We start from the raw sequence: 22,893 nt of genomic DNA, 5'->3' as shown, positions 1-22,893 counted from the left end.
CTTCATCCCCTCATGCGTTGCATTAAAGTCGACTCAACAACAGGCTCCACATTGGAAGGAGAACTGTGTAGACTCAACGCCATATGACCTCTGGGGCAAGCGGGAGATTTAAAGAGATTAAAGGTCTTTTAAGATCTAGCCATTCTCTAATTTCCTACACCTACTGTACATAAATTCTGTACAAAATGATTTTCTTCGGCAAAAATAAACATATTATTTTAGGATATTATGCACGATTTAAATCTTAAAATACTGCTTTATTTTAATCTCTTATGTGAGGCTACCTAGAAAGACCTATTTTAGCTGCTGTTGTCTGGAGGAGAGCCTCTTGTGTGTCATGTGTGAGGGTGGTGGATAAGACTATAAGAGGTATTTCTTTATCCTACACATTTTCAAGAAGCATTGATTCTGAGACATACAACGGATCTGTATCTACAGTACATCACAGCACAATGTTAAAACTGACTATCTGAAGGTTTCTCTTGATGCCTTAAAGTCGGTGAATTTTATGCCATGGGATGACAAATTATCCACAGGTTTTAAATCCTTAACAAGAAAAGGCAGACTTCTTTTAAACCTTCGTCATAGGCCTTTTTTCTCCTTAACTTGTAAGGCAGGGAGGCTACACAGCCTTTAAGTGGTAGACTATGTGAATTATAAGTGAGGGCAAGAGCTTCAGTTTGAAGTGCAAGTTCAAAGGGGCTTCAATACTTTCAGATAATGCATGAATCTAAATATTTTCTTGATGTTCATTGGATGATTTTTCTACCTGACAAAGGCATATGTGATGACACCAACATTTCCACAAAATGAAAGCAGTGCTAAACAGACATCTACTTTAGTTTGTTTTATAATACGAGTCGTTAGCCACAAATACAGAATTATTATTATAAGAACAAATGTGGATTTCATTACTTCAAAAAATCTTTTTTGGAGTTTTGTAGAATCACTTTCGTAGCCTCTGTTTTCCCTCAGGCTGTTTACTGAAGGATGTTTGTTGTGCTCAATATTTACATTCGCCCACGTACCTTCATTGGATTACCAAAAACCTCTGTCTTCTATCTCCGGCAACACTGCCGGCCAAAGACTAAAGAGGAACCAACCGAACGTGAGCAGGGAGGGGGAAACCCTAATGCAATTTGTATGGCACAGAGCACTCTTCAAGCAGATGGCAGCTAGGCTGACTTACCTGAAGCAGTTTTCCTTATTTACTTCAGCGCCCAAGGCCATGTCAGACAAGGGGGAGAGAAACATGTTAGCCCGAGCAAATTATCAGGGCTTTCATGTGGGTAACGTTCTATCAGATCCTCCCACTCTGCAGAATGTAATGGAAGCAGAAGCAAAGTGCTCAAGGCCTTCACCTCCGACTTGTTCTCATTCAAGGTAGGACAAGGTGTGTGTGGGAGATAAAGGAGCAGGTTCCCAGTCACTCCCAGCCTGAAGACTGTTGCATATAGAATGTTCTGCTCTTGCCAATCATCGGGGTCAGGATATTGGATGGCGAGTAATTACACCAGGGGCACTTTGGTAAGGGCACAGAGGTAAATCACAGCCCTGTCTCCGTGTGTGTATATAGTTGCTATTAAGAAAAGGTTAGGTAAACGAATTACAGAGGGGCGGTGTAAATAGAAAAATCCATTGCTTTGAATTAATGTCCGTTTGATGTCATCAGTTGTGTAGGCTTGTGGCTAGATGTAAATGTGGAAACATGCAAACAGACACCGTATTCAGTGTCGTATGCCATGTGATGTCTGCACTCGGTGAAAGCGGAAAAGTAAAATCTATTTTGAAGTTTTATCTGTCAATTCATTATCACGTTCCCAACCTGCGAACACCTGTGCAACCAAAACACTTTTATGTACACTGCGCTGCGCATTGTTGTGATATCCTGTGTGCATTTGTTGTCACTGATGAATATGGCAGTGAAATGTCTTGCCGAGTGACATCTCACTCTCATAGGGGCATGCAACGTGTGTACATCATTAATAACTATACTATAAAGCTCAAACTTTTCCAATCAGCATCTTATCCCCTCACATATCTCTGTGTAAATCTGACGTTTCAATCACTTTTTATTTTATTGTTGGAAGAGGCACATTTGGAGTTGTGATATGTAGTTATTTTTCTCTTAAGCTGATCTCTAACACTTGGCTGACGTGCGTTTGGCCCCTCAACATATTTTACTTGGACACATTAACTGTGGTGAAATCACTCTTGGCATCTCATAATCTCCAGTTTTTGGTTGAGGGTTCATGGACGCGCTGCAACTTCTGTCAACAGTATTTGTTAAGAAGTGGAACACAGTTCAGTTGTGATTTTGTAGAAAAAGAGACTGTCATCCAAAGAGACGTTTTTTTCTATTACACCCCAATGCAAGTCTAACCTAGTTTTGAAAAGAATCAACTGCAGATTGTATTACTTTGTGTATTTTCTATTTAACAAATAGTCAATATTGTTTTTCTTTCATTAGTTAATCTTAAATAAATACACGTGGTTATGGTATGGGTAAAAATAAATCAGACATTTTAAACACTTCTGCTTTCTAAAAAGAGTTGTTTGTTTGTACCCTTTGATGGTTATCTTCACAGTCTGGTATTAACAATATAAAAACTTTTATGAAGATTTAAAGACATATGCACTTTCAGTCGCTCAGTATATTTTTAAAACAGGCATATTAATCCATGGCATCCATAACTGTTCATTCAGTCCAGCACCATTTACTCTCCTCACCCTGCCGTCAGGGCTCCACCTGAGTCTCCTTGAAGTGGCATTGGAATGAACCTCGCCGGATTGATTGGAGCACTACCTGCTTGCCTGTTTGTCAGCCATGAATAATCTGTAACGACATTCAGAGCATCAGCGGGGGCCTTGCAGCGCGCATTCATTGTGGAAAATGGACAGCTCAATCAAAAGAAGCTCTTGAAAAGCTAGCCATAACCGGAGGCAGAGCCTTGACCCAGAACGCTGTCCCACTGTCTCGCATCGCAACCTCACCAACATGAATGGGAGGTCTGACTGCTGTATTCCCAGTGAACTCAGGGCTTCTATTCTGCCTCCCTTCCCCCCCTGACTCTGCTGTTCCCATCTCTCTTGCTTTTTAATAGAGCCATGCCTCACTCAGAAGGCCACGCTATCCTTGTTGGGAGACGGATGCTTATGGCGCCACCTCCCATACTCCACTCTCCCCGTCAGGTAGCATGGGCCACCCATCACCACACTGCTTTACATGGTAATGAAAGTCTGAAGACTTGATGATAAAGCAGTTATGACCTCGCCTCTGTGACCTAGAGTTCACTTTGGAGTGTTTACACATGGAAATACTTTCCAGGTTGTGATGCAAGTGTTTTCAGAATGACGTTAACTAGAAGTTGAGCTCTAAAGTTGTTTTCTGACAGCCTATTGTTGCCAGGATCTCAGTTTTTATATATAAAAGCTGAAATCATTGGTCTGAGGAAGAGGGCATTGTGGGAGCCCTGGACACTCAGTGCCGGTGATGACACTGATGCCACATTGGACAAAAAAGAAACACAGGAGGAAATGAAACACTTACAGCATGCTTTTGACAAGTTTCTTAAAAGCATTCATCTGCAATGTCTCCCTTCAACCATTGTGAACTCTTACCCCTTGAAATGGTGTATTCCCCTGATGTAGAATCACCCGACCTTAATCCCTCTATATCCACTGATGAATCCCAGCAACACACACAGTAGGGATGCCGCCTAATTGAATTTCCTTGGTCACAATGAAACACACACTCAGGACCTGCAAGTTCCAGTCCATGCCTTTGATAAGCAAATGACCCCTATGGAATTGAGGTCACAGCCTGCGAAAACAAGAGTGAGGGAGAGAAAAATAAAGTCCCGCACTCAGACAATCCCAATATCGACTCACCCGGGATTGAGTCCAATGATGTTTACCCTCTGTGTGTTGAACCTCTGCTGGCTTAAGAGGAAATTCATCCGACAATCACACACACAAAGATGTCCGTGGTCCCGTCACTCACGTTGTGACTTCTTCCTTTTTGTTACTGTAAGGGCTATTTTTACATTTTAATGGAGTGCATGTGTAAATAATCTTGTCCTTGCTGCAGATTCCTATAGAGCACAGTACAGTAAATGTTGCCGCATCCTTTGTGTCTGTTTTTGTGTGCCATTGGCTCCAGTAATAGCTTTTCTTGTACTCAATTGCCTGAAGACTGTGCAACAAGCTCCCTCGTACAATAGTCAGGTCAGTTAATTCATGAAGTCATCCACTCTGCATCTCTTCTAGTCTTTTTTTTTTGTATTTTGTTTTATTTGTTGAAAGTCTTGAGGCAGAATAGTGTGTTTGCTTTGGCATCACTCAGAGTGCAGAGCCTGGATGCTTTTACAGATACTCCTTTTTAGAAACTAGCCGTGCAGCTTCGCTGTCTGCTTTACTCGCGAATCGTTGATTAACAGAACTTTATAGGCTTAGGTAACTCACAGGAGTCCGTTTGAAAGTCACACTTTTACAGTCAGCTAGCTTTATTTAATTTGAATAAAATATATCTTTAGACTTTGACAATAGGTTTGTCTGATTGACGTCTCTGATAGTTTTACCCTGATGCCAACCAATATGCCTTAACCTTACCAGCGAAGGCAACCAATTGTAGCCAATCAGAGGCAGAGTAGGGCAGTTGATATGCCATAGTAGGATATAAGATATTGTAGTTATTCTGCATAATAATTAGCCACATTCTTTGGTTTGTTGCAGGGACTGTGTATAATCGGAGCAGTTAGCATTTGTTTTAAGGTAAACGGGGGGTTGGATTAATGGATTTTGGATAACGGGCCTTCACAACATTGGGCAGTCTCCAATTCTCCTTGTTATAGTCTCAGAGATAAACTGTAGTGTAATTTTGAACTAATACTTCCTGAACTATCTGTCTCATTTAATATATGCACAAACATACAGTGACACCTTTAAATAGATTATATTTCTACAAGGACTGATCAAATGTGTTCCTTTTGAACTAATTGTGTTTATACTATTGGAACTGCAGTTGCCAGGTCTTGTGAATTACAGCACTGGTATCAATAGTATCAATGTGTCAAAGAACATGTTATGCATATTAATCAAACATTTTTACATTTGGGAATTTGAGTGAGAATTGTATTTACTACCAAAAGACAGCAGCTTTCTATTGATATTGGTACTGGTATGAGTCTGTGTCTCCGTGGAAGCATGCATTACTTCTTAATTTCAGTGTAATATTACAAAGCTTGGAGATTTGTATATATATTATGGGTAAGTACAGCTGAGTAAGTTGCCCCCATTGCACGCCAATCATAAAACATAAACTCTCCAGGGCTCCAGCTGTAAGCCCAGAATTCTCACAGTGTCAATCACATAATCATCCTTTTAAAGTTTTCATTTCACTGCGGTTTCTGGATATGAGCTCATTTATAAATGGACCGCAGATCAAACCGAAGGCTGCGGGAATCATGTCATGTTTTAATTATCGTTTAACAGGGATGTTAAGTGAACGCTGAATATCTTACTGGAAAGGTAAAAGAAAGTGTTAATTTGACTATCTTACTCTCTTTAGTTCCTAACACCTTAGAGAGGCAGCCGAGCACCATTTTATAAATCGATATTGATATTACTGAGTCAGAAGGGTGTCCGTTTTCAAAAATCCTGAGCATAGCTTAATATGAATCAGTGGTGTAGTTGCCACATCAGTCACCTATGAGTGGTTTTCATAAAGTTGTGTTTTGCTGACAGACCTGCCAGTGGAATAGACTTTGGATAACAACAGTAAATAGCAGCCTGTCCAATCATTATTAGCTGCTATAAAAATTACAGTCCCATTTTGTTCACAAAGTGATGAGATTATTTTGTCCTTCTTATTAATTGGAGTGAAATTGGACAGAGTGAATCACTGCAGTGTTACTGGAAGGTGTCGGACACAGAAAGCAGGTAATTATGGAGACAGGAAGAGATAAGAAAATGGAATGCAATTACCCCGGCAAGGAGAGCTTCAAATTGCTCCTCTCAGGATTTCTCACTTCAGGTCCCTATTGTTCATTCTTTGCATCTCCATACTCATCTATTCCTTTCAGCCTCTAGCTCAATGAATAAGGAAGGTTTGCATTAATCAAATGAATTTCTGCGGTAAGTAGAGCCATATAACCAACTGGACACCGCTTATTGATAAATTCTAAATGTATTCAAATGTTTTTCCCAATTATTTTGCCCACATAAACTGCTGAGCTAAGTCTAAATCCGATGTTTCCATTGTTCCTTATATCCAAGGCTGTAAAAGTGTCAGAATTAAGTTTAATTTAACTTTCTCGTTGTAGGGGGCACAGATTGATCTCTTCTATCTCCCCCCTCCAGACTGCAACTGTACTATTGTTCCATCCATGTGTGCATACATAGCATTTTATTAACGACTAACACGCACACACATATTAAACTAAATATAATAATACCCCCTCTCAAATCCCTCCCCAGTGAGCGAGATTGCTGCCTGTGTAAGTGTTACACAAAAACTGCTGCTCTTGCTACATTAGACTTCATTTCATTAATTATGTGGATTCCCCGGCTCACTTTTTTGTAGAACACGCAAACTGCAAACATAACCATTGTTCTTAGATATAGGTATATGTAGAGAACTCAAAATGTTTTCTGTTGTTCAAGGTGAAAGCCAAATGTTGCCATGCTGCTGGTTCAAAAAGGGAGGTTTCTTCTGCTCCATTTGTTGATTCTCTCTAGTGCCCATTTTGTTACTTTGGGCATTTATTTTAGCCTCGAGGTGCTCTCAGTCTGTGACACACACTCCCTGCACACACACACACACACACACACACACACACACACACACACACACACACACACACACACACACACACACACACACACACACATACGGTAGAGCTAGAGTTGAGAGGGAAAGAAAGTGAGTAAATGAGAGTGAATTCCTCAATCCAGACTTTTATTTCAACTTTTTTGACAGTTATTTGGCTGAATTATTAAAGCCAATGGAAACACACAAATATTACCTTTCTCCTTGTTTTTTTTCCGGAGACTAACACATAGCAAGGGGACGCTGTTAACTTGAGGTGGCGCTTCCGGGCCATTTACTGCATGTATACTCGCATTTACCAAGAACGCATATTGCAAAATCTACTGCGTTTAGATGCTAATACATGGGGGGGGGGGTCCACCAGTGACCCTTACAGCTACTTCTCAACACGTGGCGGCCAGCAGTGGAGCCACTCTGCTTTCTTCCCTGACAGCTTATGTCACCAATGGGACAAAGGCCTCTACAGATCCACGCACAGTTTGCCTCAAATTGTTTACTAAAAAATCCTCGTTTTCAGTTTGTTCAATGCTCTGTATCAGCACAAGAGCTTTCTGTAATTGCTGTATAGGTTTGATGGTCTGATAGGTGCCACTTAGCCAAACGTCAGCTCGCCTCAGTCTGGAGGGGAATGATTACCGCACACAGATCAAGTGTGTGAGTGAGAGGAGGGTCACAAAGTGCCTTTATGTAAATGGCAATAGAAGAGCAGCTCTACATTGAGACTTAAATATACAGCTTTTAATGTGTGCCCTCTGTGACTGTTAAATGTTCTGTGTTCATAAAAAGACCCCTGGGAGAAAAGATGAGATGGAGTGAGAGAGGGCTGGAAGCTGAGGGAAACGCAGCAATCTCTTGATCAGAGGGTAGAGAAAGTAGGACACGTCGTAGGGATCAAGGTCGTAGCTTGATATATATAAAATACCTCTGGATTACAGGTCCCAAATAAAAGGTCAAAGGAAAATGAAATGAAGGATTGCTAAGAAATATAAAAAAATACCGGACTCTAACAACACTGTGTTGTTTGGACAGTTAAGCAGAAGGGATTTTCTCGCAATTTTCTTTTGTTTTGAGAAGCGATGTCTTTACTTGAAAAGCAATAAAGCTTACATCAACACTGTTGTGTATATACTCCATAGATGTGTACTATTCCCCCCCTCGTGGATTTAATAATAGAGGCAGGTCGTGCTGAATATTTTTGTTTGTTTAGCGCTTCCTTGTTCCTTTTCAACTGTTGGTTTTAACGCCTCCGAATTACACCAAGGATAGCTGTGAGCCTCTCTTCTCATTTTCCTCGGTTAACAAGCACTTTGTTTATATATGATTATGGTTCTATGCTTGTTTATTCTGCAAACCTTTTTTTCTAAATTACCTCACCGATTTAGTTCAAGGTACAAAATGTACTAAAGGATTCAGAAGAGCTCATTTTGTTTTCTTTCTGGGAAGAAATACTCATGGTCACTTAATTGTTTGGCTCCATCAAATGAGCTGATCGGGATAAACTTGATCCCCCTACCCCCCCCCCCCCCTTAATTTCACCATTTTGATTACTGCCTGTGTTTGCTTTGCAGCGCTGCCAATCATGCAGGTGACAATTGACATAACCAGACAGCAGGTGGAGAAGATCTTCGGTCTGGATGAGTACTGGTGTCAGTGCGTCGCCTGGAGCACCACCGGAACGCAGAAGAGCCAAAAAGCGTACATCAGGATTGCTTGTGAGTGCACTTTAAAAACATCACTGTCATTACAAATGACATTTCTGCAACATATTGCATGTCTGTTTGCAATAAGAGGATATTAGCATGATGATTTTTCACCTTGCGTGGTAGTGTAGGGAGTAACTTTCATTTACCAACCAGCCCAGAAGCTCTCTGTGCACTACGGTGCATTACTGTGATTACAATTTACCTAGATCATCTTTAGGCAATTGTAGTTATTAAGAAAATATGTTACCCGTGGCAGGGATAAACTGAGATTAATGCATCTGTTTAAAGGAAGTCTTGGGGAAACAAATAGAACACTAAATTGAGCATTCATGAGCATATTTTTCACTGGTTACAGTACATCAAGATGAACCCTGTGAAAGTAACCGGAATAAACAGAGATTTGAAATCTATTGCTGTGCAGTAATCATAAATCTGTCTGGGGAACACAGACACATCCCTCGCTCAGCCTCAACAGCTTTATTAGGAGAAGCCATTTCACATTTGAGTATTTTAAAGCATTCCGCCTATTTATTCCCACATAAATATGCATTATTCCACACAGAGCCGTACGCAGCGCTGTCTCCGACCCATTTGAAAACACACATTCATTATCCGACCTTGTTTGCGAGCTGAACAAAAAGAGTTCCATGTAAGATAAGGCCACGTGCCAAAAAACAATAATGTGTGCATGCACACAAATCCGCATACATTTGAGCCTTCCAGGAGTGTTATATCTTAAGTCTCCCCAGTCCAATTAGATCGGTTTTAATTAAATTGAATGTCATGAAACTCTCTGCTTTTCCTAATATAATGATTGGTCAGGACAGACACAACATCTGTTTAAAGAAAATGCACGGGGGCATAAAGCCACACCCTCAGCCTCTCACAACACAATAACACATTACTGATGCATGACCCGGGGTGAACACATTAAACGTGCTCCAACCTGCCAGCTATGAGCATCCTGTCCATCTCATTTTATACAAATTGCCTTGCATTCATTTTCACTCGTGAGAAATAAGCAAATAAGCGTTGCCAGTTTTACCTGTGTAATGTACAGCCTGGGCTTACGGACAATTGTATAGCAGGACTTGCAATGGTAAGAGTTTCCAATGAGACGTAATGTGAAGCCCCATGCAGGCAGCCAGGCTTGCAGGAGCTCTTGTCCAGGCGCCTCAGGGCTCTGTTTTCGTGCGGCTGCTCCAAGCCCTCATACAGATGGAGGCTGGGGGCTGGAGAGAGCAGAGTGGGTGGTAGGGGACGAGTGAGGGGTAATGCAATTGCTTTTGGTTGATGCCGGGCCCCTCTGGCAGCAGACAAGCATTTCTGAACCAGCCAGGCAGCCTGTAATAAGCAACATGGTTGGTGCCACAGATCCCTGTGTGGCTTAGAGGCCAACTGGAGTGCGACATGCTCAGCGACGCCACGGGTGGACATTTCCAGAGAGAAGGAAATGTTGAAACCTCAGAGCTAAGTTTCGTGGAAGGAAGTATTTCATTTTGAATCTCACAAGCTCGTACAAACATCCTAATTGGTTTTGTCTCTCCCTGTCTTTTTTCAGACCTGAGAAAGAACTTTGAGGAGGAGCCGCAGGGTAAAGAGGTTACATTGGACCAGGAGGTGTTACTGCGCTGCCATCCCCCCGAGGGGGTGCCACAAGCCGAGGTGAGACATGGATACAGAAGATATTTATAAGCCCACATCTAGCATCCCTTTACCCTTTCCTCACCAGGAGTACAAAGAGCAAAAAGTATCTCAGGATTAGCTCCCCAGCATCTCCAGCAGGGAACAGTCAACCCTGTACGGATAAATTACACCTCTAATTATTCCCCATTATTGATTTATTATCTCCCTTACATCTCTGAGAAGCCGTATATCACAGCGCCTCGTCACATCACTCAGGATAGGCTTGGAGGCTTCACTCCCCGTTTGGCATCTCTAAAGGCCCATCCATAATTAATGGGTCTATTTGCCTCCCTCTCTCCCTATCTAATTCTCTATCTCTCTGCCGTCTCTCCACGTCCTGTGTGTCTCGTACCCTCTTGTTCTGCTCAACTCTCTCCCTTTCTCTTTACGTCTCTGGGTGCTGTGTGTCTGTGTTTAGAGGACCAGACGGGGGCCAGCTGTTTCACCTCTTCTGCTGCGTCCACCAGGTCCCATATAGGCACTAACCGCTCTAATAACAACACAAGAGGAGGTTAGGCCAGCCACTCAGACAGCCCAGAGACCGTGAGCAGCAGAGTAGCCAATCACAGCTCCACAATGTAGGGACAGTGTGCAGAGAAATAGAAAGGTAGGTGCCAAGTGCAGTTCAACAGAAAAGAACATCAGAGCAGAAGTTACCACGGGAGAAAACAAGGATAGTGCACAAGAGGAGGAAAGCCCAATTATTTGCGGCATTGCAACTGGCAGTAATACGCACAACAATGCTGCTGTACTGTAGCTACTCTCGAGACGAGACACAAGGTCAAGTAAGAGCAAGAAAACAAGCAAACCAATCTGAAAGTACACCAATAAAAGAATAATATCAGTTTTCGCTTGTGCAAGAGGTTACAGAAAACTACACAAAGCATGATTAGTATCATTCTCGGACCACTAACATCTAGAGATCTCCAGCAGCTATGCATTAAAAGCTACATTCCCCACACAAAAAGAAAATATATAAGAATTACAACGCTATATAGATGAAATAATTCCATCTCAGTGTCAGTATAACAACAAGCTACATTTGAATCTTTCTCTGTTTGATTGCATTAATAACTGCACTACTTTTATGTTCAATGCAAAAAAAATCCAATCCCCGGCATGTGTGCTTCCTGTGGAGCGGCTTGTGAGGGGAGCAGTTTTCTATTCAGTTAAGGTGAATTTTGACCTTTTGAAACCTATTTTTCAGGTGGAGTGGCAGAGAAACGAGGATGTGATCAACCCAGGGAGCGACCTCAATTTTTTCATGACAACTGACCATAGTCTCGTCATCAAAAAAGCCCGGCTGGGGGACACGGGGAACTACACATGTGTGGCCAAAAACATTGTTGCTCGCCGCAAAAGCAACTCTGCCACGGTCCTAGTCTATGGTAGGTGGAAACTCCTTTCAACAGGTGTCAAAGCGGTCTACACACAGTAATGAAAAGTCTGGAGTTAGGCAGCTTCCAAATATGTGAAACATAAAAGCAGCTTAAATGAATTGTGTATTGCTTGCATGTGCTTCCGTTATCCCAAAGTCTAACAATAACCCTGCATGTTCGCCTGCATGCAGGAAAAATGAGTACACAGATTCTATGTGAAGTTTTAAAGAGAATATGCAGTGTTACACATAATGACATACAGTGTCTACAAGCATGAGGCAGCTCTACTATCCATCAAACAATGAATTATATTTTCATAAATAATGACATAATGACATAGTAGTGTATCTGCACAATAATTAGCACAACTTAAAATGTTACTGGCATCCATTCTGCCAAAGCTGGCCAGCTTCAATCTCCATGCTGCCATCTTCCTCTATCTTTGTAGTGAATCCAATACGGGAGGAGAACATTCAATAAAAGCAAACTGTAAATAATTACTTGACTCAATAAGCAGACTGATCTGTATTAAAATTCTGATAAACAGCATATTTGTTATCACAGAGGGTTTCTTTGGTACTGGCTCGTCTTCTTTTTTGCATACATTCAAGCCAGACTTATTTCTCAGCTACTCTACATGCAAACAGGAAATCACGAGGAACGGATTATGAAAGCAACTTTGTTGTATATGAGAAATGTAGAATCTGGCACAGTGTCTGACACGGTTCGTTTTTATCAAGGCTGCCAGAAGAAGACGATTATATCTAGTCAGAACAAGACTTCTTGACAGTGTCAAAAACACAACATATGGCAACATAAACAGCACTATGGAGGAGTATGCACACCTCTGCATCACTTCTGCTATAAAATGATTTCAAGGTTTTTGTGTGAGTCTTTACAATATTTTACATCGGCTAAAAAGAACAGGTAATCAAAATCCATGAAAAGGGGTGCACTAGGTGCAAGTATTCCTATCCCTTGGGAAATGAGGGTGTCAGTGGGAATTATTTGATCAAAACTGAATAACATGTGCAGTTCTTAAAATTCAGGTTATAGCTACATGATTTAAAATTGAATATATTTTCACTTAAAGGTGCAGTCCGACAAAAGATCTCAATGGATTTAAGGGTGTGGGATGAATTCCAATTCGGACAACATGAGCATAGTTTGAAACATGAAGGTCTTCAATTGAGGGCTTTCGAGCTTTAATATAGCAACGAAAAAATAACGATTAACTAGACTGAGCTGTAATATTAAACAATGAATACATAAAATAAGCATTTAGGGATATCACTGTACTTAGGAACTTTGACAAAGGACTTGTGTGTTCTTTTTAGCCAGTATTTTAACTGCAAATTATGGTCAAAAAAAGGCATTTTCTCGGTGAACGATTTGAAATTAAATGTGTACATTTTGAGCGTGCAGTCAATACACACATTTCGCTGAGCCTTGAGTGTAATGAGAAAAATAAACAAGTTATTTGTACTTAATTATAATTGATTAGCTTGTTGTTGAAAGCTCTGCAGATCTACAAATCCACACGTATACAGATTAAATGAGTAGGGAGGCAAAAGCATTCTTATTGTTGTTGCCTTTCTCGTAATGTCAAAAATACAATAGTTATGAAATGAAATATTGTTTGCTCTCAACAACCTGACAAATTGTGAACAAATTGTTCGTGGTGCATGCATGTCAGATTTTCATGTGTTCTCGACAAGAGGACAAATGTATTACCATTGTAGCAAAGATTGAGGTTATATCACAATAGAAGTGGTCTTGTTAAAAAAAAAAAAGAGAGAAAAGAAAAATCCATTACTGAGAGCATCACAGTCCATCATGCTAGCTGATCAAGCTAGCTGTAGCAAGTCATAATAACAGCTACTTTTCAAAGGGGGTTCAACGGGGGGCCAAAGATGCATTTTAACAAGGCCTGGCTGGTGTGACTGCACTCTGCGCTAAGAGGTAATCAGGGGCCGAGTTGCCTGGCAATTTACCTCGCAGTGGCGGGCAATCAATCGCATAGAGAGGGCAAGGAAATGATTCAGCCACGACAAGCACAGGAGAGAGTTAGGGGGGAAATTAGGAAGGGAGTATGTACAGAAAAGGAACGACAGCGCTTTGCAAGTCAATAAATCAGGAATCTCTGTATCTTGTAAGCTGGGGCAAAACACAGGATGTACAGGAAGGAGCTGATTAGAATTAAACCAGCATGGTGTGATGGAATCACCTGCTGAGATTGAGCGATATAGCTGCAATTATCTGCCAATAGGTGGATAAGGTTCAGCAAAGTGCCTTTCAGTTTGAAATAGAAAAGAGGAAAAAATGTTAATTCAAAAAATACTTGAGTTGAGTGACGTGGGAAATCAGCAGTGGATGAGTGAAAGACACCATTTGAACAGGGTTGATGTATTTATTTTTCAGTCTTGGCCTTTCCGTAAGCATGTTGTAATTATTATTCTGTATATAATATGACATTTTTGTATAATGTCTTCCATTACCTTTGTGAGATTTAGGGGGCTATCTAAAATATCCTCTAGTTACTTTGCAGAAACTGTGTCTTCCTCAGAGATAAGGTCAAAGATGGCAAGCTGTCATGTTATATTCTGTTCCCCTTTGAAGCTATTTTGTTTTCACTGCAGTTGGCTGTATTTCCAACATGGACACAGGAAGCTTCCCACCCTTTGCAGTTGCTCTTCCATTGGTTCACCTTGCAGTGCTGAGCCACAGAGTGTAACAGCAGTCACAATTATCCTAGCGCAACCGGCTCTTTTCCTTGGTGCATGTCGGGTAATCCTGGCTGCTCTGTCCCTTCATCCATCCCTCCTTCCCAACCTCCCCCTCCCTTACCCACTTCATCCCCCACCCCTGGCGCTGGTCTGACAGTCAACGGCGGCTGGTCCACGTGGACCACCTGGTCGTCCTGCAGTGCTGTGTGTGGGCGCGGCTGGCAGAAGAGGAGTCGGAGCTGCACCAACCCCACGCCACTGAATGGAGGCACTTCCTGTGAGGGGCAGAACGTCCAGAAAAGTGCCTGTGTGGCCACCTGTCCAGGTAACTCCCAGGCAACCCCGTTTGTCCTGTGGCGCTTGGCTTCCTGTGGCTTCCTTTTTGCATTTTTTTGCATCTAGAAGTCATCAATTCATCTTTATTTTGGCTGCCTTGTGTACCAGCACCTTGGTCTTACCTTAGATGCTAGTGCTTCTGTTGTTTCCTGCAATTAGACCGCTTACACAGCAATGTCAGTCTATTAGTCTTCACAGTCACATCCTAAAAAGTGATTTATTCTTTGTTCACATATCTCCTTATCTGCTGCTCCGGCCTCAGACCACGCTTTTATTTCCGAGACCTGTCTGCTTTAACAGACATGGTCCAGGCCATTGCATTGTGTCAGACCAGCGCGTACATTAGTTAATGTTTGCTGCGCAAGCTCTGTAGTAAATATGGGCAATACAAATCTGAATGATGGTGGCTTGTGTGCCAGGGCTGCGTTTGGGGAATTGAGGGTGTTTCATTCGCCTGCCTGTTCTACCCTGTAAGAGCGTCAGGGAGGCAGAGAGCGTCCTGCCTGATACTGAGCAACACATATCGATCTCTGGTAGCCTGAGATGGAAGTCAAGCTGCTTCATTTGCAGTCCCACATTAGTCCCCATACAGAGAGAGAGATAGCTGGATAGGAAAAGGGAGGTGTAAGGTGAAAGCAGGGATAGAGACAGATGGAATCAGATACAGTGTAAGATAGGACAAAGCACAGAGTGATAGAGAGAAGAGGAAAACTGAGAAAGAAAGAGCCCCAGTGTGTACAAGAGCTTGCTGTTTAGCTGCCAGCAGATCAGTGTGTGGACATATAGCCGAGGCTCTGCAGCCATGCTGACCGCAGGAGAAATCTCCCACGCTCGGTAAATAGCAGAGAGGGAAACCCAACACCTCTGGCAGTGGCAGCTTCTCCCAGCCTAAAACAAAGGTTATCTTACTCGGTGAATCAGGGGCGTTGTGTTACACATCTCTCATGTAAAGACATCACTCGATGTCAAGCTGGAGTGTAAGTAACATGGCCCGCTGGAATACAGTAGGAGGAGGAAGACAAAGGGAGCACAGTGGTGCGTGACGCTCCACCAGGACCCTATCTGGATGGATTTGGAATTATTAGCGCTGTAACCACGAGTAATGGAATTATAGGGGTGTCCAGGGATGCTTGACATTCCCCAACACCGACGCAGGATACTGACCTCCATGAGCTTAAAGAGATTAATGTCAGTCCGAGCCGCTATTGTTAGACTAAAGCCCACCCCCCTCTCTTTCACTAGCCCCACAAGGAGAGCGTGTGTAATTCCAATCCTTAGGGTGCTGTTGCAGAAATGGTTGCATTGTGCCCTGTAAACACGGTTTGCAGAGACTTTGAAAAAGAGAGAAGTGCTCAAACCTCTCTCAGTCTTGTTGTTTGGCAACAGAGAAGCCTCTGCATTCTTTTCTCACTCATTACCTGAGATCAGACAGAGCATCAGGGGCACAGACAGCTGTCACACCCCAGAGGGGGCTCCCCTCAAGGCCAGGGTCCACTGCGCCAGAGTCCCTGGATGATGGGCTGTTGTCTTCTTCCACAAGTGGTAACGCTGCGTACACACATGCCTCTGAAGTCCCTCAGGATGAACTGACCGCTCCCATCTTTTGTCACCAAGCGCACACACACAGCCCGTCAATGACTACCCCCAAATAATCTTCAATAGATTTCACAAATACCTGATTAACACATATATGACTATCAGCCTTAATATGTTAATTAGACATTCTCCCATTCAGCAAGGGGGGGAACAAATGAGTCCGGCCTCACAAAGAGCATCACAACATACTAACAATTGTAATTATCACTTTGCTTATAGCCTTTGCATGTCTAATCCACCTCACTAACAGTAGAGGGAGATTTCAGTCCATTTGAGACTTGAGAGGAATAAATTACATGGAGAGCTGTACGCTTCTGAAAGACATCTTGTTATTTTTTAAGACATGGCTGACATTTGGATTCAGAAATTATTTATTTATCTTTTATTTATTTATTTTTAATATAGCCTTGAGAGGCATCCTTACTCATTGCCTTTTTGGTTTTTGAGTTGCCTTCTTAAAATCACATTTAATTCTATTCTTGTTTCAAGAGTTCATTAATTATCTAGACTCAAATTCTCTGTTGACTGTAAGCTCTCTAGTGTATTTAGCCCACAGCATGTGATCTTTTAAAAGAAGAAGCAAAACAAATACATTTAGTTTTTACTTAGATTGTTGCAGTTCCACTCTGTGTTATCTAAAATACAACAAGGGCCTCAACGATTTTGCTTTACCTCTTGTTGGAACCAACAACGGCTATAATTTGTATCTGCATTGCCTGGCTTAGTCTATATATACATTTATTGTTGAGTTGCCGGTGGCCATGTATTGTTCCACATTTCAAAAGTAGCATGTTTCTTTCAGAGCATTACTAAGCTACAGCCACAGAAGCACATTTCCACACACTGACGTCATGTACGCTTCCACAGACCAGCACCGTCTACTGTTCAGCAACACAACTCTCCACCTGTCTGTTCACACTTAGTCTTAACAAAAGCTCCAACCTCCTAATGTTGTCTAAGTCTCCAAAGTGTGAAATGAGAGTTGGCAGAGGCCTGTGTGGCTGATCAGAAGGGCTCCATGCTGAGAGACACAGGGAGCTGCTGAGGAGGAGGAGGAGGAGGAGGAGGAGGAGGAGGAGGAGGAGGAGGAGGAGGAGGAGGAGGAGGAGGAGGAGGAGGAGGAGGAGGAGGAGGAGGAGGAGGAGGCTCAGAGCAGACCAACACTTGAGTCAGCGAGTAGACAAACTATGCAAAGCTTATCTCAATTTCACTTCCCTCACTCTGCCTTCTCCTTTTCCCTTTGTCTCATCTCATCTTTTTCCCGCTGAAGTATCCCACATAAATCTGCAGTCCATCCCTCACTCCTTCATTGACTTCAGAGCCAAAATGTCAGATCACGATCACGCCAGCATTTCCAACAACACTTCCTTAGCCAATAGCAAGTAGTTAGCCCCCTAGTTTCTTTAGTGACACCTGACCGACATAAATTAATGGCACTGTTGCTAAAGTATTAGAGAAGAGCAAACAACCTGAAGACATTTTCTAACTCTCGTGAATTATTTAAATGTTGTACTGATCCCTCAGGCTTGCCAGAGGAGCCGTGAGATTTCTACGAGATGGAAAGTAAACAGACTCGCGGCTGGTGTATTTGTACATGCGTACTTGTAAGTGTGTGTTTGTGAATGTTTCTGTTGTACACATGCAAGTTAGCGCCCATATGTTGACTGTCTGCACTGCAGGCAAATGTCTCATTTTATTTTTGGGGTATGTGTGTCTCTGGAAATGATCAGTGATTGTTCAGGAGACTTCACATGTAATTCAAGGAATAAATAAGAGGAATGCCTAATAAATATCAGAGAAAAACACTCCAATTCGCTGTAGAAAGACGATGGCCATCTGTTGACAGCCTCGCATCAGTGCTGTTTTTAACCGTGCTGTGCCTTTTGTTTTGGTTTACCCTCTTCATATCTTGCATAATCATTTAGTTTTGTTCTAATGGTTTACATGGAAGTAGGCGCAGAGTACATATTAAATCCTAACAACGAACAAACATCTGATTTATTAATTCATAAAATGGGACAGAAATACAAAATATGGTCCGATTATGAATTTGAATGAAGAACCATTTCTGTGACTAAGCCATCCCCCCCACTGCACGGGTCTGTTGTTTTCTGAGGCTTTTTTAATCAGCCTTTGAACACCGGGATTAGGGCTGGTTACTGTGCACACGTCTGGTGACAGGACAGTGGGAGCAGAGGGGCGGCCTGCTGGTCTCAGTGGTGCTTGTCTACCTCCTCACCTTTCCCTCAAGGACACAGGAACTATGGGTGTCCGATGATCTGCGACAGTGTCCGTCAGCGGCCGTTGTCATTTTCAACAGCCAAGCCTCAAAGAGGCCCTCCCACTGACCTGTAAAGAATGGTCGGGTTCTTTTGCTACTCCACCCCTACAGCATGTCCACATGGGGGCTTGCCACTGGGCTATTGTATTACTTTCACTCCTCAGAGACCTGCCTGACCTAAAACCTGTGGTGCTGCATGATTGAAAATCAGCTGTGGTGCCTTTTGCAGGAGCGCTAACAACCTCTTTCTGAGGATTTGATAAGGAAAACTGGGGATGTGGATAACATTTGACATAGTAAAAGGATGAGGCTTGGTTCAGATTTCAGCCTTAAATTAAAAAGGAAATCAAGGAAAGTGACAATTTCCTTGCTTCGCTGCATTTATTCTAAGCACTTACTATCCTCCCACTTGCTGTTATGCTGTCCTAACATGTCTCTGGCATCTGCTGCGCCTGTAAGAAGCCTTTTCTGTTTCTGAAATATTTGCAACATGTGTTCAGAGTCAGACAAACCATCAAGAACTATTTATGCATTTTCATCCTTCCTTGATTTCCCTCAGCCTTGGGTAGCAGTGCTTGTGTCTCATCCACATTCCCGTGAGCAGCACCCTGTTTCCACTGCAATCTCCGTGTTTGAAAATGTTATTTGCGTGGCCATTAGTCTTGCTTTGTGGTGTAAAAAGAGAAGTAGAATTTCATCACCTCATCAGGGCAGATGTTGATCTCATTTCACATTGGTGTGGATAAACTGAGGGGCGACATAATATATTCATTAGGATGTAATTCGCTATTCAATCATTCTCGTTCCCAGCCTGGATAATCAGCCTACTGGCCCACGGATGGGTCCACTCAATGCCAAACAAGGACAATTATCTGATTGGTTCGGCTCTCTCTGCCAAATGGGTCTGACTGCAAAGAGGCCTTAGCATCCCATAACACACACATTCTCACATTTGGGAGAAGGGTCTAATTCACACACCTGTGCTTCTGGTCCGATACGCTCATAGCGCCATTTACCACGTTGTCCAATTGGTAGGAAAAAAAATAATAATATCATTACTTACAGTTATGCAAAAATGTGTAACCCACCCCTAGTGACTCTCTCACTTATGTTTTATTAACCAAAGCCTCTAACCTGCAGCGGATAAGACCTGTACTCACTGGGTCATGCCCCCTGCTCTATTTGTGTGTGTGTGTGTGTGTGTGTGTGTGTGTGTGTGTGTGTGTGTGTGTGTGTGTGTGTGTGTGTGTGTGTGTGTGTGTGTGTGTGTGTGTGTGTGTGTGTGTGTGTGTGTGTGTGTGTGTGTGTGTGTGTGTGTGTGTGTGTGTGTGTGTGTGTGTGTGTGTGTGTGTGTGTGTGTGTGTGTGTGTGTGTGTGTGTGTGTGTGTGTGTGTGTGTGTGTGTGTGTGTGTGTTCTTACATTTGGGAAAGTGTGGCTTTTTCCCCCCCATGAGAGCTCATTACTGCTCTTTTTCCCATTAGCCCTATGGTAACCCACCCTAGGCCTGGTGCTGTGTCACTCTCACTATAACTCCCAGCCGCCGAGCTCCCCCCTCCAGCCACAGTGCCAAATTACCCCCACCTTTGTGAGATGGCCTCCCTCCCTGCATGTGGTAAAGCTGCTGATATTTCTTATAGCCAGGCCTGCACAGAACAATTACCGGCCCATTTCTATTTGTTTCATTTTGCTCGTGCTGATGGTGGTGTGTTTGAAGTTGTGGTGGACATAAATGGGCTGCAGGTGTAATGTACATTCGTCCCTGTTCAGAGTAATGCCACCTGTATTGTGTCTTGCATTCAAATGCACTGCAGGTAATGCCCATGTTGCTACAGTAACGGCTTGTTTGGCTGAGAAATCTAACCAAGGCAGATTTGTTTCCACTCACAAAATCCCACATTGCACACAAAAACGTTCTACATGGATGTATATCAGTAGATAGAGGGTTATATTCCCAATTGTAAATATTTTTCTCCCTGTACATATTTAGATTGTTGACAGCAGAGTCTACCAGGCCAAAGCACCCTCAGACCACTGGGGTTTAGCTTAGTTGCATCTTATTTCCATGTTAAAAATAAACAAAAGAAGCAGAGTAGAGACAATATGCAGTTTTACACGCTTTGGTTTCCCTGTGCATCTGCTGGATTGGAGTGTGTGCAAGTGGATTTGCATGTCTTTATATTGCTTTCCCTACCAGCTTTCCATTTTAGAGCGAGTGGATTTGCACAGGAAGGCTACAGAGTATTCTACCAGTTGTTCTCATCTCACACGCAAATACACCACTGCTTTTACACCGCTGTTGCATCTGAACTTCACCGTGCAGAGTTTTAACAGTTCACAATGTTTGCACAGAGTGTTTGCTTGCTTTATTGGAACTCTTCAGCATGTTTTTTTCAATCAGAAATGTAACCGATGAATCAGTTGGTGTATGTGTGTGTGTTTGTGCTCACCCTTGTTTTATGTTGTTGTGTGTGTTTGCAGTGGACGGAGGCTGGAGCGAGTGGAGCAAGTGGTCGGCGTGTGGAGCGGACTGTTCGATGTGGAGGAGCAGAGAGTGCTCCCAGCCCTCACCTGGCACCAGGGGCAAAGACTGCCAGGGGCTCGACCTCCAGTCTCTCAACTGTACCAGCGAGCAGTGCCCACAGAGTGAGTGCACGGACCACCCACGCACTGCAAACCATACTCTCAATTTATAAACTCTGTGTAGCAATGGAACATATTTAGTAGCAACGGCCTTTATTAACAAAATAGAATGAAGTTTAGTGATTTAGTGATTTATTTCCCTATTAAAGCTGAGTATATTCAACTTTTTTTTAAAAGGACTTATCTAAAAGCTAAAGTTCTATACAAATGTATATCAAGGCCTGTTTTCTATTCAGATTATGGCAACTGCTTTTGGTATAGTGGGATAGCTGCAGGTATCAGGATTGGATTGATGGCGGTGATCTGTTTTTTAACTCGAGGCATTCAGGGCACTCGTGCAAAAAACGTAGGCGCGCTGCAATGCTAAGACAGCCTTCAATGCCCTTCGAGAATTCAAAAGAATTCCGCCCCAGTCTGCTAAAAAGCACTCTGATCGGGGCCCAAGGCAGGATGAGAAGATGGGAAGGGCAAGGCTTTCCCCTTCATGCTTTTTGTTTTTGTATACAATTTTCACTTTGGCATGGGAACTGAGAATGTCCTCCTCCACTTTTTATTAGACCTCATAAACATTTTATTTTTATGTATCCTTATAGCATCAGTTTTGTGTGATAGACAAAGGGAAATAGGTCCATTCCATAAGACACTTGAACTCTCTGAGGACCATTACTGCCTCGTCCACACCTTCGCGACCTTTTAGACCATCAGTTCTAATAAACACCAGTATGACACCCGCTGCTAAAATAATACACAACCTTTTCACGTGCGTCGCTGTCGTGGTGCTCTCTAGGCTATTATTGGAGCTGAAAATGAAACCATCTCTCTTCTGATTAAAACACAACCTGCCAGGTAAAGTGCCATGGGTCAAATCGGCCGTGCAAATGCACACACATGGCCAGTGTGCTTGTGTGCTGTGATTTGTGTTTTTGATTTGCATCTCATATAGCTACAAAGCCAATGTGTGTTTCAGGTTCTGTGTGAAGCAGCCACTGTGTGTTTCAACAAGCCACGTGTCAGTAATAGGGCACGTGCATACTATGAGGATCAGAAAGCATGACAGCTGAGTTGAAAGTGGCACTGCAGGGTCCAAAGCTGACCAGATGGACATGAAGGAAGAGCTCTGTTGCTCCCCACAGATATCAAACGCAGAAGATATTGCAGCTTACCATCCGGAAATGATGAGTCTCAGGGTGGCGTCTCATGGATAAAACGTTATAAATAGCGTGCTCTTTGGCTGATCTGCATGATAAACACTGCGTTTTAATGGGGGATTCGGTTAACATGGGCCAGTGAATTAATAAACTGAATTATGTATCTTGCATCATTTGACGTGATCAGATAGACCACAATGCATGGAGAGCTGGGGGGGGTTGATAGAGCTAATGTTTGTTGCATTGTGTACATTGGGTTAGCAAAATGTGTGTGACTATGTGTCCCCGTGCATGAGGGTGTGTGTGTGTCAGCCGATAGCTGAATATTGGCTGGTGCAGTGAACCAGGGAGCTCAGTCGGCCCATCATCAAAGGTCAGCAGCTCCTCCCCAGAGAGGCAAGATGTATACACAAAGATGCTCGTCGTTGTTCCTAATGCACACACACACACAACACACACACACACACACACACACACACACACACACACACACACACACACACACACACACACACACACACACAGTCACTCAGTATTTACACTGACAGTGCAGAGCGGAGCGCTGGCC

At 42.8% G+C, this 22,893-nt stretch overlaps 1 protein-coding gene across 7 annotated transcripts in view; it reads left to right on the top strand.

Annotated features, from left to right (window-relative positions):
* unc5a (unc-5 netrin receptor A) overlaps positions 1-22,893 on the top strand; it is a 129,500-nt gene that overhangs the window by 78,827 nt on the left and 27,780 nt on the right. For 4 of the 7 annotated variants that reach the window (XM_079669098.1, XM_079669097.1, XM_079669096.1 and 1 more), the window contains exons 3-7: positions 8,398-8,541; positions 10,094-10,197; positions 11,426-11,606; positions 14,481-14,648; positions 21,016-21,180. In XM_079669098.1, the coding sequence (XP_079525224.1) occupies positions 8,398-8,541; positions 10,094-10,197; positions 11,426-11,606; positions 14,481-14,648; positions 21,016-21,180 (762 nt within the window). The remainder of the gene's footprint in view (positions 1-8,397; positions 8,542-10,093; positions 10,198-11,425; positions 11,607-14,480; positions 14,649-21,015; positions 21,181-22,893) is intronic. The other 3 variants (XM_079669101.1, XM_079669100.1, XM_079669099.1) reach the window with 1 other exon arrangement.

Source organism: Notothenia rossii, assembly GCF_949606895.1.
Source record: "Notothenia rossii genome assembly, chromosome: 3".
Classification (NCBI taxonomy): domain Eukaryota; kingdom Metazoa; phylum Chordata; class Actinopteri; order Perciformes; family Nototheniidae; genus Notothenia; species Notothenia rossii.
The sequence above is the reverse complement of the archived record's forward strand: the minus strand, read 5'-3'. Positions and strand labels throughout refer to the sequence as shown.